At 53.2% G+C, this 13,819-nt stretch overlaps 1 protein-coding gene across 16 annotated transcripts in view; it reads left to right on the forward strand.

The window, feature by feature from the left end:
• MYT1L (myelin transcription factor 1 like) overlaps positions 1 to 13,819 on the forward strand; it is a 368,814-nt gene that overhangs the window by 340,993 nt on the left and 14,002 nt on the right. For all 16 annotated transcript variants that reach the window (XM_081068000.1, XM_081067996.1, XM_081067997.1 and 13 more), the window contains 2 exons: positions 2,915 to 2,998; positions 4,419 to 4,640. In XM_081068000.1, the coding sequence (XP_080924126.1) occupies positions 2,915 to 2,998; positions 4,419 to 4,640 (306 nt within the window). The remainder of the gene's footprint in view (positions 1 to 2,914; positions 2,999 to 4,418; positions 4,641 to 13,819) is intronic.

The following is a 13,819-nucleotide window of genomic DNA, read 5'->3' on the forward strand; positions in this document are numbered from 1 at the left end:
CTCGGATGTGCTGGTACAAGGATGTCCCGGCACAGCACCCCGGGCCCCAGTGTGTCTGGTTCGCTGTCTCTTGCACGCAGCCAGGCACCCCAAGGCCAGCACTGCTGCTCTAACCCAGAAGTGACAGCTCCGCCTCTCAGAGACTGCGCCACGTGAGTCGGACCCACTGGGATGCCCTCACACACACGGGACGCCCTCCTGTCCACGCACATGCAGGACTCCAGAACGCTCTCTGGGACGTAAGGCCAGGCTCATAGAGCACGTGCAGTGAACACTAAGGGTGGGCATGTACGCCCTCAGTGTCCTATGACACTAGTTTTCATCCGAGCTGCGTATGAGGGAACAGCACACGGACATCCTGTGTCCCCAACACGTTCCAGTCCTGTTTCTCCTGGGGAATTATCATTTTGCTCTTTTATAAAAATGGGCAAACTATGAGCCTCCAGGATGATGATGGAAGGGTCTGACAGCCTCTCTGTGTACCCCGTGATTTCAGTGTTCTGTCGGGAATCAAACCACGGGCTCCCAAAGCCTTTCCTGCCACGATGTAGACAGATGACCAAATACTGAGGAGGGCAGTGAAAAGCAGGTTGAGGGAATTCCGATGCCAACAAGGACGGAGTCCCCGTTCCGGGGCTTGGGCCCTCGGCACAGAATCAGGATGCAGCTTCTCTCCAGGGAGCTCCTAGGACCTGCCCAGCCGTCATCGGCTCTCACACGGCCGCACCGCTCTTCAGTCAAAGGGACGGTAATGTGCTGGCTTCTCTTCGCCCTTGGGTGTCGGCCGCAATGACTGCCCAGCCCCACTCGTAGTCTGGAGGCCCCCCGGCACACGCTGCTCAACTACAGCCCATGCTGGGGGCCCAGCTGTGTGCCCCACTCTGCCCGAAGTACCCACGTGCTCCACCCCCAGCCAGAGAAGGCAAAAGTTCTACAAGCGTTGGCAATGTTTCCAAAATCTATAAAATCTCAAATGAAGATGCCTATTCGTGTGCGAAGATGCCTGCATCGATGATGGCAAATTGTGGAAAGTGTGGCTTCTGTCTAGGAAACTGTTAATCGCTTAGAATATCATTGCAAATGTCAGCCTGGAGTTCCAGCAAGTTGAGTGAATATTTATTGGCCACATGATATGGGCCAGAAGCTAAGGAACAATGACAATTGGGGTGTTCCTGACCTCAAGTAATAGACGATCTAAGGGAAAAAAGAGACATAAAAGCAAACAAATGAGACAGAAATACAGATACAAGTGTAGGGAGCATTGTTACGGTATTACCATGACAAGTAAGGCAGGTCTTAACTCAGGGTGGGCGGATGGGAGAAAGCAGAGAGGCTGTCACCTCAGAGCTGAGCACTGAGGGGTGGGCAGAGTGCAGGGGGTCCTGGGGAAAGGGTCTCCAAGCAAAGGTGCTAGCAGAACGTTGCTGCAGCAGCTGCTATGGCAACACTCAGCGTGCTTCATGCGAACAGCAAACGAGTCCATTTGGTAGAGTCTGGATGTCAGCATGGGGGAGGGGCTATGGACAGGACGTGGCTTTAGGAGTCTTGTTAATTCGTTACAGTGCTTTAAACTTAGTTCTCCAGAGCACAGGGGAGTCCCCCATGTACTGGGGAGCAAGGTTAGCTGTCAGCAGAGAGAACATGGTGTTGGGAGATGAGAGGCCCCCAAGAGCAACTTTGGAGGAGATGGTGACGTCCTGGAGAAGATTCAGACCAGGTGAACCGGCCCCGCAATGGGTGAGGACATACAGGTTCCTGGAGGGACAGGCTCAGGCACGAGGACAGGCTGGTCAGGGGGCAGAAAGGGCTGCAGGGGGCTCCGTGGGAACTGAGATCGAGAAGCCCCTGCAAAGCAGGTGAGATCCTGTTCAGACTCACTGACCTAGAGATTCTGCGGCCCGTGCAGGTGGGCAGCCACGGGGCTGGCGGGGAAACCAGGGTGTAGAATGTGCAGCAAATGTGACATCTGAGCCCATCGGAAGTTCAGTGGAGGAGACACAGGATCACAGTCTTTGGAAGTGGAAGGGGGGGTCCAAATACCAAGGGACCAACTCCTCCCAGGACACCTGAGCAGACAGTGGGAGCCCAGCTCCAATGTCCATAAGACAGGACTGCCCCACTCCTGAGGTCCTGCAATGGGAATCTCCACGCCACTCAACCCACAAGGAAAGCACGGCCGAGTGACCCTGTTGGGGTCAGATGTGGAAGTAAAGCAGGAATCGCAGTGCAGACGGAAGGTGATTGAAGGGCCTGAAGTTATGTGACGCCGTCTCTGCAGGCACCTGTGGACCTCACGCTGCATTTCTCACGGCAGCCGCTCTGTGGGCGTGCTCCCTGGACCACAGCTGAGCTGTCTGAGACCTGCCTGTGGAGAAGTGGCCTGTCTGACGCACAGGCTCCTCCACTCAGTGCCACCTGCCTCAGCAAAGTGGCCGCAGACAGCCCTCCAGCGGCGGCCCTGCCAGGAAGCTCCAAGCAAGGACTGACACCGAGCATTGGGTTTTCATCCCCACATTTGAGCAGCAAACATGAGTTTTAGATTCTGGCCAATGCTTAGTTTCATTTTTCCTGGGGTCCCAGCACCCGGCTGGTGGCAGGAAAAATTCTGTAGTTTCAACAAGAAGTGAGTCACTAGTGTGCAGCCAGCAGTCCAGGCTCTAAAATGCCGCCTGCCAGTGAGACCGAGACTCCAAGGCTGTGGGAGTGTGGGGACCTCGCTGCTTATGGGGCACCAGGCCACCGTGTCCCAGGGATGTGCTTTGAGGGCACACACAGGCCTGCACCCAAAAGGACCCTCCTCCAGAGTTTGTTTTTATGCCCAGAAGTACTAGCTTCTGGAGAGAACCGAGTCAGAGCCGTGACTAGTGTGGAACTAACAGTCTGGGAGGCTTTCTGAAATCACTTTCTTCCTTAGCCTTTCAGGTTGCCCAAGAGCAAAGAAAAGTGGCATCAGGATAGCACAGAGCAAGGAAGACAAAGAAGACCAGGAACCAATCAGGTGTGCGAGCCGGCGGGAGGCCTGCTGGGGCTGAGGGCAGGCGGTTTCCTGGAAGCCAGTGAGCGAGCCTCAGTGAGGGGGACACACAGGGCTGCCTGGCATCCATCAGATGGCAATCGACTGCAAGGTCAGAGATTTAAACCCACACCAAACTGCATCGTCTAAGTTGCAGGGGATGTAATAAGCCAGCATCTCTCAGTCTGGTGTTCTGAGTAACAAAACACCACCAACGCCCCTCTGCCCGTGGTGGGAAAAGCAATTTAATTTACTGGGAAAGGCAGATTCGTGAAAGGACATGAAGGTAGAAGGTACATTACCCAAAGAGGACATTTTGTGACATTCTGGCTTCCAAAAACCATTTAGCTGTACGCATTCTCAGGCACGGCTTGAGAGCAATGGACACACACTCCAGGCTTCCAGCATAGGGTCGAGAACACCAGCCCAGTGACGACGCAGCATGGCTCTGAGCTGAGGCTCGGTGAGCCTGGGTCTCAAAACCCCATAAGATAAACCTGGCGCTGTCTTACTGAGATTTCAATCTCTCTCACTGTCTTTGGAGAACAACTTTGATTTAAACAAAATAAAAATTACTTAAGTAAAAACTATTAAAATAAATTAAGACATATTGAAGTAAATAGATAAAACAAATTCTATAGAATGTAAACTTTACTGTTTAAAAAAACAATGCAGGCAACCCCCCCAGCTTAGGCCCTGTGAGCAGACGTGAAATGGCACTCCACCGCCTGTGACAGTCATTTGTGACATTGGTGAGTAACTAATGTCACAACCCTTTGCTGCAACCTATGTAGTAAGTTCCAGAAGCACTGGTTAGCACACTGTTGAACTCTGGCTCCAGCCAATGATTTTCCCATTTATTCCCCAAAATGCATTGATGGCGTGCTTCGTGCCTTAATTAAATACTGTCTCTCATGCTTAAAATCCTGTCTGGCTGGAAGGATGTTTGATTACCTCTGGAGAACATGACCAAACGAATACATGTTTTCTAGCTCTTGAGAAAACACAGGTTTATAGAATAGTCTTTTTGAAAAGAACCCTGCAATTTCCCATTGACTTTGCCTATTTCCACCATAAAAGCTGTGATTATGCCCAAAAGCGGTGTCTTTTAAACAGACGCCTGAATCTCCCGTGCTGCAGCAAACCAGGTCTTGTTTTTCCCAGCAGGGTCCCGGCCCGACCCTCGGAAGCTTAGACAGAAAAGTGTCCTGTCGGGTGGCGTTTCTGCGGACGACATCCTCCGTCGGCCCACTAGGTGGTGCCCGCCCGTGAATTTTTTTCCTTTTTCTCTGGCTTGAGCAGAGCGTACTTTTTCCTTCACGTCAGGTTATTTTGACTTTGTGGTAGAGGCCACCAGGTATGTGATGGCAAAACAATAAAGTGTGTCTCGTCTGTCTGCTACCAGATGCCCCGTTCCTGGGTGTGACGGCCAGGGCCACATCACTGGGAAGTACGCGTCCCACCGCAGCGCGTCCGGGTGCCCCTTGGCAGCAAAGAGGCAGAAGGACGGGTACCTCAATGGCTCCCAGTTCTCCTGGAAGTCGGTCAAGACGGAGGGCATGTCGTGTCCCACCCCTGGATGTGACGGCTCAGGACACGTCAGCGGCAGCTTCCTAACACATCGCAGGTCAGTGCAGCTGCCCAGGCCTGGGGGCCTGGGGAGCCGGGGGCAGGCAGGCTTGCCAGCGGTCACCGCCCATGCTCAGAAAGAAAAGCCAGGAACCATGGCCGCAAACTAAGGACCTTGGAGGCTGGGCCAGAAAAGGACACTTAGGTTCGTTTTGAAAGCACCAGCTAGGCCATCGCCACTGTGTGTCAGGGCTGTGGTTTCCAGGTGTCTGACAGGGACCGACAGAAGGAAGCAGGTGTTTGCTCCACACACACGAATATCTGTAGAGTTTTGGCCGAATAGTGCAGACAGGCCCCACCCGGGGAAAAGCGTGGCATTTGTCATAAGCCTCATGGCGAGTGCCTGGCCAGCTACGTCAGGAAATTCCCAGAAAAGCCAAGCGACCCCATTGATGTGTATTGCTTGACTGAAGAAGAAATACATGCACTTGCATTGTCCTAGAAGAAGAGGCCTGTTCTATTAAATCAAGTGCCTGGCAGGCTCAGTTAGGGGGTTAGGACCTGTGGTGTGGACCAAGCAGAGGTCAGTTTGACATGTTCAGGAATGTGTGACAATGAGCTTAACATTCTTCAAGGAAGGTTTTTAATTATGAAAGGAATTCCTGCTCAGGTAGAAAACTCAAAAGGTATAAACAGGGTAAGTGGGTCTGAAGAGAAGAGCACACGTCCATACCCTGACCTCGTCCTTCTGCTGGGTCCCCTCCCAGAACCGCCTTTGAGCAAAGAGGCACAGTCCTGCAGACGTCCGCACGGCCGCCCGGGGAACACACCACCCACCCCAACCCTGCACCATGTTTCTGTGTTAATACAAATAGATTACAGTAGTTCCTAGGTCTCTGCATAGGAAGGGCCTTTCCCCTCACCAGGGGCTGGGCTGCGGGGGACAAACCTCCCACTGTGCGCTCGGCGCGAGCTGCCTCCTCCTCCACAGTGAGAGGGCTCAGGCGTATGTACTGCCACACGTGTCCTTTCTAGACATGGGTGTTGCTGGGAATAATGACAAACCTCCCCCATAGACACTGCATGTTTGTGCAAACGCATCTTCAGGACAGAATCCTAGAAACAAAACGCTAGCTCATAAATTTTGACGGGTAGTAAGAAAATGTTCTCCCAAGTTCTAGCTTCAAACCTTTGGCTATTGATACATATACCAGGAGTGCCAAAAAAATGGATACATATTTTAAGAGATGTTATCGATGCTCAAGCAGTAGTTCGCCGTAATCAGATGTGTCTAGACGCTGATGGGAACCACTTTGAGCACCTCTTGTAATTGCAGAAGTCAAACGTGACTTGTATTCATCTTTTGTTATCGGTATATATTGAGTATTACATTTTAATAGGTTTTTCCTTTCTTAAAATGTGTCTACATTTTTTTGGCACTGTGTGTGTGTGTGTGTGTGTGTGTGTGTGTGTGTGTGTGTGTGTGTGTGTGTGTAAATTTTAAAGCCCTGTTACATGACATTTGAGTAAGGGTCTATATGTTTTGTTAACAAACAAAAGCCAGTTCCATTTCTTTGGATAGCTACAGGCACTTGTGAGGCCCAGACTCTGTACCAGAGGACGGGTGCTGCCGTGAAGCTGGCTGATGGGTGGTGCAAACATCAGTGGGGGTGGTTACAGGAGGTGGGTCTGGAGACCCACCACCATTAGGAGCTCCTGCCCGAAGTGCAGGCTTCCTGGTTCCGAGCACTGACCCAGCCCCTTGCAAGCTGGTGGCTGAGCTCCATCACACAGCACTGTGTGGGGGTCTCGGGGCCCAGGGCACATTGTGGGGTTGGCAGAGTGGGAGGGGGCACCCAGAGGCAGGGCTGGGGGCGGTTCACCGTGGAGCCCACTTCTCTCTGTATAAGGGTGCTGCCTGGGCTGCTTGGTGGTCACCTCAGTCTCCTTCCACTTCAAGCTGGATCCAGAAGAGGCTCTGAAAGGAAAGTTCACTTATTCTAACTCTGAAAAACAAACAAACAGATAAATAATTTTAGAAGGAAGTCATACAATCTCATAGGGCTTAGCCCAAATGACATTTTTTAAAAAGTCATGTCCTACACCTTCTTAAACCTGTTCCACCTGGACTATACAGCCTGACTTGTTTATTTTCAGTTCCCCTACAGTCCATTATAAATGAAGAGGTAGACTTTTTCAGAGTGTTTATTTTGCTTAATACTTCCCAAGAAAATTATAGTAAAAAGTCACCATCTTGATTTCTCACTATGTGAGTTATTTCTGTGATCAGTCGTCTCATTTAATGTAAGCATTAGCTAGGACAGACTAACTGCCCGAACAGAATGGGCACCAGCAGAGCAGAAGTTTATTTCTTGTTCACATAACAGAGTGATGGGGGAATAGGAGAGATGGGCTCTGCTGTCTTCAGCACATCTTCCAAGGGCATCTTTAGTCCACACCAGAATGAGGAAAAGAACATGGAGGGTCCTGGAGGGACATGGGGGCGCCGTACATATCGCTTCCTTCACGTCCCACAGGTAGAACCCAGTTCTACAGATAGCAAACTTAATACAAGGGTTGCTGGGGGACAGTAGGATATGTGGTCTTTGTGAGCCCAGGAACCAGAGAAAACCTTTAGGCAGCCTGCCTCTCTGTGACGTTGAGCTGCCATGGGGTTTACAAACACACATATACACAGCCAACCACAGCACCCTGAGATCTCTATGGTCCCCATTCTAAGAAGAGAAGACTAACTCAAGAAGGCAAGTCACCTCCCCGTGGGCTCACCAGTAAAGAAAAGCTGGGAGTTACCTAAGGACTGTCCAGTGGGCTTTGTCCATGGCCATCTGTGTGTCACTCACCTCCACACCTGCAGGACCACGCACAGAACCTCCTCAGTGCAGGCATTCAAGAACCCACCATTGAGGAGGCCCGCTAGGGTGGGCCGCCACTGAGGACGCCCGCTAAGGTGGGTCACAACTGAGGAGGCCCGCTAGGGTGGGCCGCCACTGAGGAAGCCCGCTAGGGTGGGCCACCACTGAGGAGGCCCACTAGGGTGGGCCACTAGCTGTTCTCCAGGGGAGGTGGGGAGCAAAGTGGGCACATGCCAGTTGGAAGGCCAGTGCCCTTGACCCACATGGAGATGTCCATGTCTGCCATACACCTAGAGAGTGGGGCCTTCCGCTCCCTCTCATGGCTGCAATATTGGCCACTCTCACCAAGACCATAGCAAGACTGAAGACACTGATGGAGGTTCAAGCTGTTTTTGCTCAAGACCTTCTCTGACAATGAAACATCACAGGACCAGTACCTGTGGCCCAAGCTGTAGAGGAAACTAGGCCTTGCTACCTCAGGAAGGCTCCTCTGAACTCTCGCCTGGCCTCACGACACCCTCTTTCCCACTCTATTTGAGTCCCCTCATCCTCCTTCTGCTGCTGGCCTGGTGACAGTGTGGAAGGACCTGCGAGGCACGGCCAGGGCTCCACCAGACTAGTCAGCGGTTTTCTGTTTCTGAAGCATGTTGCAAACATCGGACCTCATTTTACAACACAAGAAGGCCTTGCAAATTCCCCTTTCTCTGTGGTCTGTGGGAATGAAGAGGGGGATAGAGGGTCGAGGTGGCCCACCAGAGGACTGGACGCGCACACAGGCATGGAGAGCAGTTCACTCGGGGCCAGACCACAGGCTGGATTGGGGTTTTGCTGGACTTCTGCTCCCAAGAAAGTCGCCAGCCTGCACCACACTGTGGCGACCATTTGATCACACTGGGGCAGCGATGGACGGTATGTGCTTTGCCCCTGCCCTGCTCTCCGGCAGGAGGTCAGGCACATGGAGAAGCCAGCTCTCTGCAGGGCTGGACCTCCCAGGAGGAGGGGACACAAGGAAGCTGAGGAAGCAGTTCTGCCCTTCCTGCGGGGAGGCGTGTGTCTGGGCCCGGGACCCCTCCGACATCCACCACAGAGAGGAGGACCCGCCACCAAGCCCCGCCGGCCTCCCGCCTGCCCTCCACACACACAGTTGGCCTGGGTTCCATCATCACATGAGAGCCTTCGTGACTAGAATTCACGCCCTCTGGGGGCCGGCTTTCTGCTAGGACCCTGGTCAGGCCCCCCGGGGGCAGGTCCCCCTGCAGTGCTCCATGCTGACCATGGCTGCCTGAATGCATCCAAGTCTTATTTTCGTCGTTGTTATATTTTAGTATCTGAGGGAAAAGGGCGGGGGGGAGGGGGCGGGGGGGGGGGAACAGCAGCTGTCTCAAGTGCGAATCCCCAGGGGCCATGAAAGTGAGAGGCTCAAGGTCACATCTGTGCTGTGCCCTCCCCCTGCCCCTCTGGGCTTTGCAGAGATTTTCCTTCTGAAGCTCATTCACACCACCTCCTCTTTCTCCCCTGACTGCACAGGGGCTGACTTGCTCACGTCACTTGATTCAATTGCTACAAGTTTCAATGTGAGCTGCCAGCTGAGACTAGGGGCTGCCACCTCTAGCTGCAGGTCTGATACCCCAAACCCACTGTTTGCCCGTTGGAAGCCCCATGCACCCTCTGTTTTCCTCTGGGCCGGCCTGTCCTCAGCCTCTCAGAGTTCTCTACAGCCGCCTCGGCACCTGTCTGGGGCTTCCTCGGGAACTAGGCCTAAGCAGGCTTGATGTGGGGCCCAGCTGCCTCCCCAGGCTCCCTGGGGTCCCTGTCGCTGTGGCGCAGTTGCCACCTGAATCCCAGCACCATAGGCTCTTCCATTGTAACCTGTGTCTTCCACACCTCACTGCAGTTGACCCAACTCATAGTAAAAGCTCCTATTCCCAGAACAGTTATGTTCACATATCTAAAACGTAAGAGAAATCTCCTGGGAAAACATCTGGCTAGGAGCCCATGATTAGATACCAAATGTGACTCCCCCAACTCCCTTAGCTGTCCCAGCACATTGCCACAGCCATGATGGCTTCAAACCTATAAATACACCCTCAGACCGGAAGTCTGAAATCAGGACACAGGCAGGTGGGCCCCTCTGAAGGCTCTAGGAGAGGGCCCCCCTTGCCTCTCCAGCTTCTGGTGGTACTCAGAAATCCAAAGTGTCCCTGGGCTGGAGGACATTTCACTCCAGTCTCTGCCTCCTGCTCCTGTGTCTGTGACCAAACTCCCTTCTTCCTAGCAGGACACCAGTCATGGGATTAGGGTTCAGCGTTAGCCAGTATGACCTCATCTGACTTGCTCACATCTGCAAAGGCCCTATTTCAAAATAAGGTTCTGGAAGTTAGGATGCCAACATACCTTTTGGGGGGCACACAATCAACCCACAGCAACGATTAACACCAAATTTAGCTCTGATCTTCCTGAGAGACAGCAAATGACAGACGAAAAGAGCCATCGTTTCCTTACCGTCTGTTAGTTACAGTTGTCAGTAACAAGGCAGGAGTTCTCTATCACGTGAACACAAGGTGAATGGCTGCCCAGGCTCCTGACCACCGGATAACCCCTCTGTGGTCGCACTGCCCCCCGTCTGGCACTTGGAGCTCCCATCGCAGGGTCTCTGTGGTCCCTCATGACCAGACGCTGCCTCTAAGGACACTGCACTTGGAAGTTGGCAGTACTTCTGCTTCTGTTTCCTGGAGGGTGTAGCCCAGCCACAGCTCGCCCAAGCCACAGCCACCTGGGGCCACACTCACACTGGGGATTTTGCCACTGAGGAAGAAGAGGAGAAAGTAGAGACATTTCTGGAAAAAAGAGAAATGTTTAAAAAAAAAACACACTATAATTTGTCATCAGACAAGAGAAGAATAAAAAGAATATTATCCTTTATGATATTCAGAATCCAAGAAGCATTCAGAGAACAAGAAATATCTCTTTTAAAGAAAATAACTGAAATTAAAAGTTCAACTAGAAAGTTAGAATATAAGATTGAGGAAATCTCCCTTAAATTATAAAGAGATCAGAAAAAAGATAATTATTTAAATAAAAAAATATAAAAAATAATTTATGACGTTTCATAACCAACAAATAGGAATTTCTGAAAACATAAGAGAAAATGAAAGAAAGAAAATGCTCAAAGAAAGAATACAGGGAAAGTCCCAGGGCACACGCTGAGAATTTTGAGAACCATCACTGAGTAACCAGAGCAATAATGAAATGGTGGGCTTCAGTCAAGATTCCCCAGGGAAACAGAACCAATGGGAGACGCCGCCTTGGGCTCACCACCTGGGTGCAGGTGGGACAGCTGACTGCTTGGCACCCCATGCCCTCCTGCCAGGGTGGCCACCTTCCCGAGGGGCCCCGAGGACCAGCCTTGCCTCATTTCCATAGACAGAAGACCCTGTTGGGCTCTCAGTGGGTGAGGGGCTTTTCCCTCCAACAGCCTAAGAGGGCTGGCAGTCGCCCAGAAGACCAATTTGGGAGCTTCTGCTATTCGGTAGTGACTGCCAAACACTGTTAGGGAAGAAAGCCTGAGGAGAGGCTTTGCAGAGCCATTTCTGTAGGTTGTCTGGCTCAGTCCTGCCCTCCCTCCTGCACTGAGTGCCCTGAGTTCAACAGTAATTGGGCAAACGGGGTCCTAGTGACCTGAATGATAGTGGCCCCTCCCAGGTGCGTATGCTGGAGCCCACAGCCCCTCCTTGCCCGGGGAGTGGAGTAATGCTGTTAGTAGTGACTGTATGTGCCACGCACGGAGTGTTATCACGTGTCACATAAGTGACCTAAGAAGATCGCTGCAGTGGCAACGGTGAAAGAGTAGCCCAATAAGTAATGTGCTGTGAGCAAACTCAGGGGGCTCATCAGCCCGCGCTCATCAGAGTCAAACGAGACACAGACAAGGGTTTGCAGCAAAGAAAGTAGAGGTTTATTTAGGGAAACGGCACCAAGCCCGGAGACACAGGAGAGCTGGCGCTCAGAGACCTGGCTCCCGCATGGCCTGTAGGTGACAGATTCTATGGGGCAAAGTCACAGGACACCGTGGGTTAGGGGTTCGGGGTCGTGCTGGGAGCTGATTGGTCGGAGGTGAGGTGAGGGTAACGAGTCGTCTCTTCAGGTCTTGAGGACGGTTCTGAGGTCTTTTCAGGCATCCCTCTGTCTGGTCTCATGGGACAGTAGCCAGGGGGTCATTCCACCTTAGGGCTCTGAGCTGAAACATAACTTAGGTAAGATGGTTAGCCTGCCAGAGGTCTCACCCGTCGTCTGCTCCCCGGGGTTACTGGTTATCAGGGGAAAGCCTGGGTCTCTGAGGGGTGTAGACAGAGCCATGATTTCTATAGCTAAGATTTAAAGCTAAATTTAATCAAATCGTATGACCTTCGGTTTCAGTATCATGACAGCAAAAATTGGTGTAAAGGAAGCTGTACCAGGGAGTGTATTTCCTGGCAGGGCAACTGAGGCACACACAGGACCTTTCCTGAATCCTTCTTATCCAAGCTCTTTGTTCCTAAATTCTGTCTCCCAGCCAATCTGGGCAGGAACAAATCTCTGGACAACACACGCCCAATGGCTGTCACATACTTAACTTCCACCCAATGGAACTCACCCAGGCCCACGGGCTCTCTAACCACACCCCCCCTGGAAACGCTGACTTCTTAGCCACTTTCAGCTGTGATGTTCTCCTGAAGGAAGTCCCCTTTGGGCCAGTATCCTGATAAAAAAAAAAAAAACCCGGGCCTCCCCGTCCCCTGCAGCTTTCCACAGCGTGTGCCTGGAGTCCTGCCTGGAATGCATGGTGCTGGCGCCAGTGCCAGACGTCTGGGGCCCCAGGGAGGGAGGGCGGGCGGGGCAGGGACGGTTAACTATTTGCTGCCTGGAACAGAACGACCCAAGATTCCGGGATGTCCCAAGTCCACGCCCACTGCAGCGACCACTGCGGGGGTCAACTGGCTGGCAGGAGTCTCGTGGGGACTTTTCCCGGAGATGCTGGGCCAGCTGGGACCCAGGAGCCCCTAGGCCACTGCGAAGGGCGGTGGGTGCCAGGCACCACCAGGTGGCACTGCGCCCGCACGGGACTCCCGCCACCCGCGGAGGTGTGGCCAGGCCTGCGGCAGGATACTTCCAAATGTGACCCACGTTGATGCAGTCAGCGGATCGGAATGGGGGCTGAGTGTGGATGTGTTTGCACAAAACGCATCCTTCTGTGGGTCTTTGTCTCCTAATTTAGTTCCCAGCTGGAGCTGAAGTTCTCTTGCCAGAGATGACACCGTTATTTTGTCATCCCCAGCTGGCAGTTTTTAGTAACTGAAGACTAAGAGAATCACCATGAGACTGAGGTCTGGTTCTGAACCACAGAGTGGGTCTCGGTGGCTCTTGCAGTTTCCAGGTGTCCCTAGTGCAGCCCCGTGTGGGAGCCCCCGTGGAGTTGCCCTGGAAACGCAGAGCCGCTTTCTGGCTTTGAGGGTTTTTGCATATCCCTCTTCATTACTTTCCGCTCATGCGCTGCTCTGTAACTGGGTTCTGACCCATCCGTTTTCAGGCAGGAGGATTCGGGGTGGGAGACCCTAGTGTGTGGGACAGCCCCTCTGCACCGGTCTGGGACATCCAGACGTGCGGACCTCTGAGGACAGGCCTTGTGGATGGCTGCCTGCTGAGTAGAAACCAGGAGAGAGAGCTAAGGATGCGAAGTAGCCCAGGCCAAGCGACAGGCCCTCCCCAGAGCCTGTGCCTGAGAGGAAGGACGGGTGACGGGCTGGGCTGGGGTGGCATGGGCTCCGGGTGCACTGGCCCTGCTTTGTGGCGAGCTCTGAAAGAAGAGAGGGAGGTCAGCTGGGCGGGCGTGGCCGGGCGCAAAGAGCCACACACACAAGTCAGCCACACACACAGCCATCCCCAGGGCTGCAGACAGAGAACCCAGTGGGAGCTGAGCTCTGCAGAGGGGGCTGTTAGGTCGCGCCTCAGGCCTTCTCGCACGGTCTCCAGGAGCGGCGGCCACATCAGAGAGAAGCCTGGCGGAGCCGCTTAGCTGTCCTGGTGAGCTGGGCAACAACCAGGCCTAGGCACAGGGACCCAGCTAGGGACAATCACAGGTCACTGGTGACAGTGAGAAGGGTGACAGACAGGTCTGGGAACAAGTTTACTCAGGAAACACCCCTGAGGCTGGTCACCAGACACACAGCCCTGAGGGAGAGGCAGGCCTTGGGGCCACAGCATGGAGCCCCCTCAGGAAATGACTCTACTCCTGCGGCCCCCCAGTGCTTTCCTGCTCCCTCAGCCCCATCCCGTGGAGCCATCGTGGTCCCAAGGGCCTCTGCTTCTGGTGTTTCCTGGGGTTGAC

Source organism: Rhinolophus hipposideros (assembly GCF_964194185.1).
Source record: "Rhinolophus hipposideros genome assembly, chromosome: 12".
In the NCBI taxonomy this organism is placed as follows: domain Eukaryota; kingdom Metazoa; phylum Chordata; class Mammalia; order Chiroptera; family Rhinolophidae; genus Rhinolophus; species Rhinolophus hipposideros.